The 1,862-nt window shown below is 32.4% G+C and overlaps 1 protein-coding gene across 10 annotated transcripts in view; it reads left to right on the forward strand.

The window, feature by feature from the left end:
• The window catches only part of GRIA4 (glutamate ionotropic receptor AMPA type subunit 4), a 185,214-nt gene that overhangs the window by 174,914 nt on the left and 8,438 nt on the right, over positions 1-1,862 (forward strand). For 6 of the 10 annotated variants that reach the window (XR_011919677.1, XM_072403131.1, XM_072403132.1 and 3 more), the window contains one exon: positions 818-952. Coding sequence is in view for 8 of the 10 variants with exons in the window: in XM_072403131.1 (XP_072259232.1) it covers positions 818-952 (135 nt within the window). In the remaining 2 variants the exon portion in view is untranslated. Of the gene's footprint in view, positions 1,088-1,862 lie in introns of those variants that run through there. The other 4 variants (XM_072403137.1, XM_072403135.1, XM_072403136.1 and 1 more) reach the window with 3 other exon arrangements.

The raw sequence follows: 1,862 nt of genomic DNA on the forward strand, positions 1-1,862 counted from the left end.
TATCCTGTAAATGTTAAACTTGACTTTTGATTCAGTTAATTGTCTTCTAATAATATGTTAACATTTTACATTGATGCACACATAGTAACACATAGGGAATCTGACATTCCCTCAAACATTTCCTGTTTAACTTACTTCCAATGAAACACATAGACCTGGAATATTCCCACAGGAAATGTTTGATAAATGTCATATTCCCTGTTTTATAAATATAGCCCATAGTAAGTGGTTAATGTCACAATGAACGTCTGCAAAACATGAATTAGTTAAAAAAAAAAAGTAGGGATTTATTTTTAAGATTCTATTATAGTTCCTAAGTTTAAAATTGTATGTGTTTAAATGTTTGAAGGTCATATTGATTTTTTTTGAATATATTATTAAGTGTTTACTTATAGTTACAAATGTTTTGTGACATAAAAATTTAGATTTAGTTAAACAAAAAACAAATTTCGAAAAGATAAAATAGTTATATAAAATGTCATATACAGCTCATTGCTATAAAATCAACATATGCTTGAAATATATCAACCCATATGTATTTAAAATCCCCAAATTATTTGCATTGTACAGAAACAGAGGTAACAATTTTTTTTGTACTGTTGGCGAATGACTGGTTACATCCTAAAGTTTTGGTAACACAAGATAAATTTTATTCAGCCCATGTGTATTGTTAATATAATAAATACATTGTTTGTATTACTTTTAAAATATACGTAGTATTAAATTAAAGAAGTTAGATTTTCTTTTTCCCTAAATGTATTTGCTCATCTTGAGTTTTCCTGTGCTAATTATAAATATTTTATTTTTTTCTTTGTAGGACAAGACAAGTGCATTGAGCCTGAGCAACGTTGCTGGAGTTTTCTACATTCTGGTTGGAGGCCTGGGCTTGGCAATGCTGGTGGCCTTGATAGAATTCTGTTACAAGTCAAGGGCAGAGGCGAAACGAATGAAGGTGGCAAAGAGTGCACAGAATTTTAACCCATCTTCCTCGCAGAATACCCAGAATTTAGCAACATATAGAGAAGGTTACAACGTATATGGAACCGAGAGTGTTAAGATTTAGGGGTAGGACCTAGGGTCTACTACAGTGAGTGGGTGATGCCATGTGTAGTGCAGTGTCGTGCCCTGTCTGTCCAGTGGTTATGCTTGCTACTATCAAAGCTTTCAGTATTGAGATAACTCAGTGCTCACTGGTTCCGTACTTTCTTGGCTGCAGATGTACAGTGTATGTTGTTTATAGACATCTGCATTGAAATATGTTTCTATGAACTTTGTAATATATATTTATATTACATTTTTTTTACAATCTTTTCAAATCTTAGTTAAACTTTCCAAGCATAACAAATTACAATTACTTAGCATACACTCAATATGAGCCTGATTTATTAAACTTCTCCAAAGCTGGAGAGGAGACCTTTTCTTCAGTGAAGCTGGGTGATCCAACAAACCCAGAATGGATCTGGTCCTGAATTTAAAACATTTGCTAGCAAATAGCAAATGGCTTTAAAGAAATCCATTCCAAGTTTGCTGGATCACCCAGCTTCACTGATGAAAGTGTATCCTCTCCAGCCTTGGAGAACTTTAATAAATCAGGCCCTATGACTTTACAAGTAAATTGGGACCTGTGACAGGACGGTGCCATATCCAGTATTGGAGATACAGAACATATAATACAGAACAAAGGAATTTTAGGGCAATACAAGATACATATATCAACACCATATGACACAAATATTATATGTATTTTTGTGTCTGTATATGCATCTTTTATTGTATAAATAAATTATGTTTTTTAAATAAATTAGGTATAACTCATTGAGGAAATGTTGTGGAACTAACAAAAGAGAATTTCAAAGAAGTTT

The sequence above is a fragment of the Pyxicephalus adspersus genome, chromosome 1 (genome assembly GCF_032062135.1).
Source record: "Pyxicephalus adspersus chromosome 1, UCB_Pads_2.0, whole genome shotgun sequence".
NCBI lineage: Eukaryota > Metazoa > Chordata > Amphibia > Anura > Pyxicephalidae > Pyxicephalus > Pyxicephalus adspersus.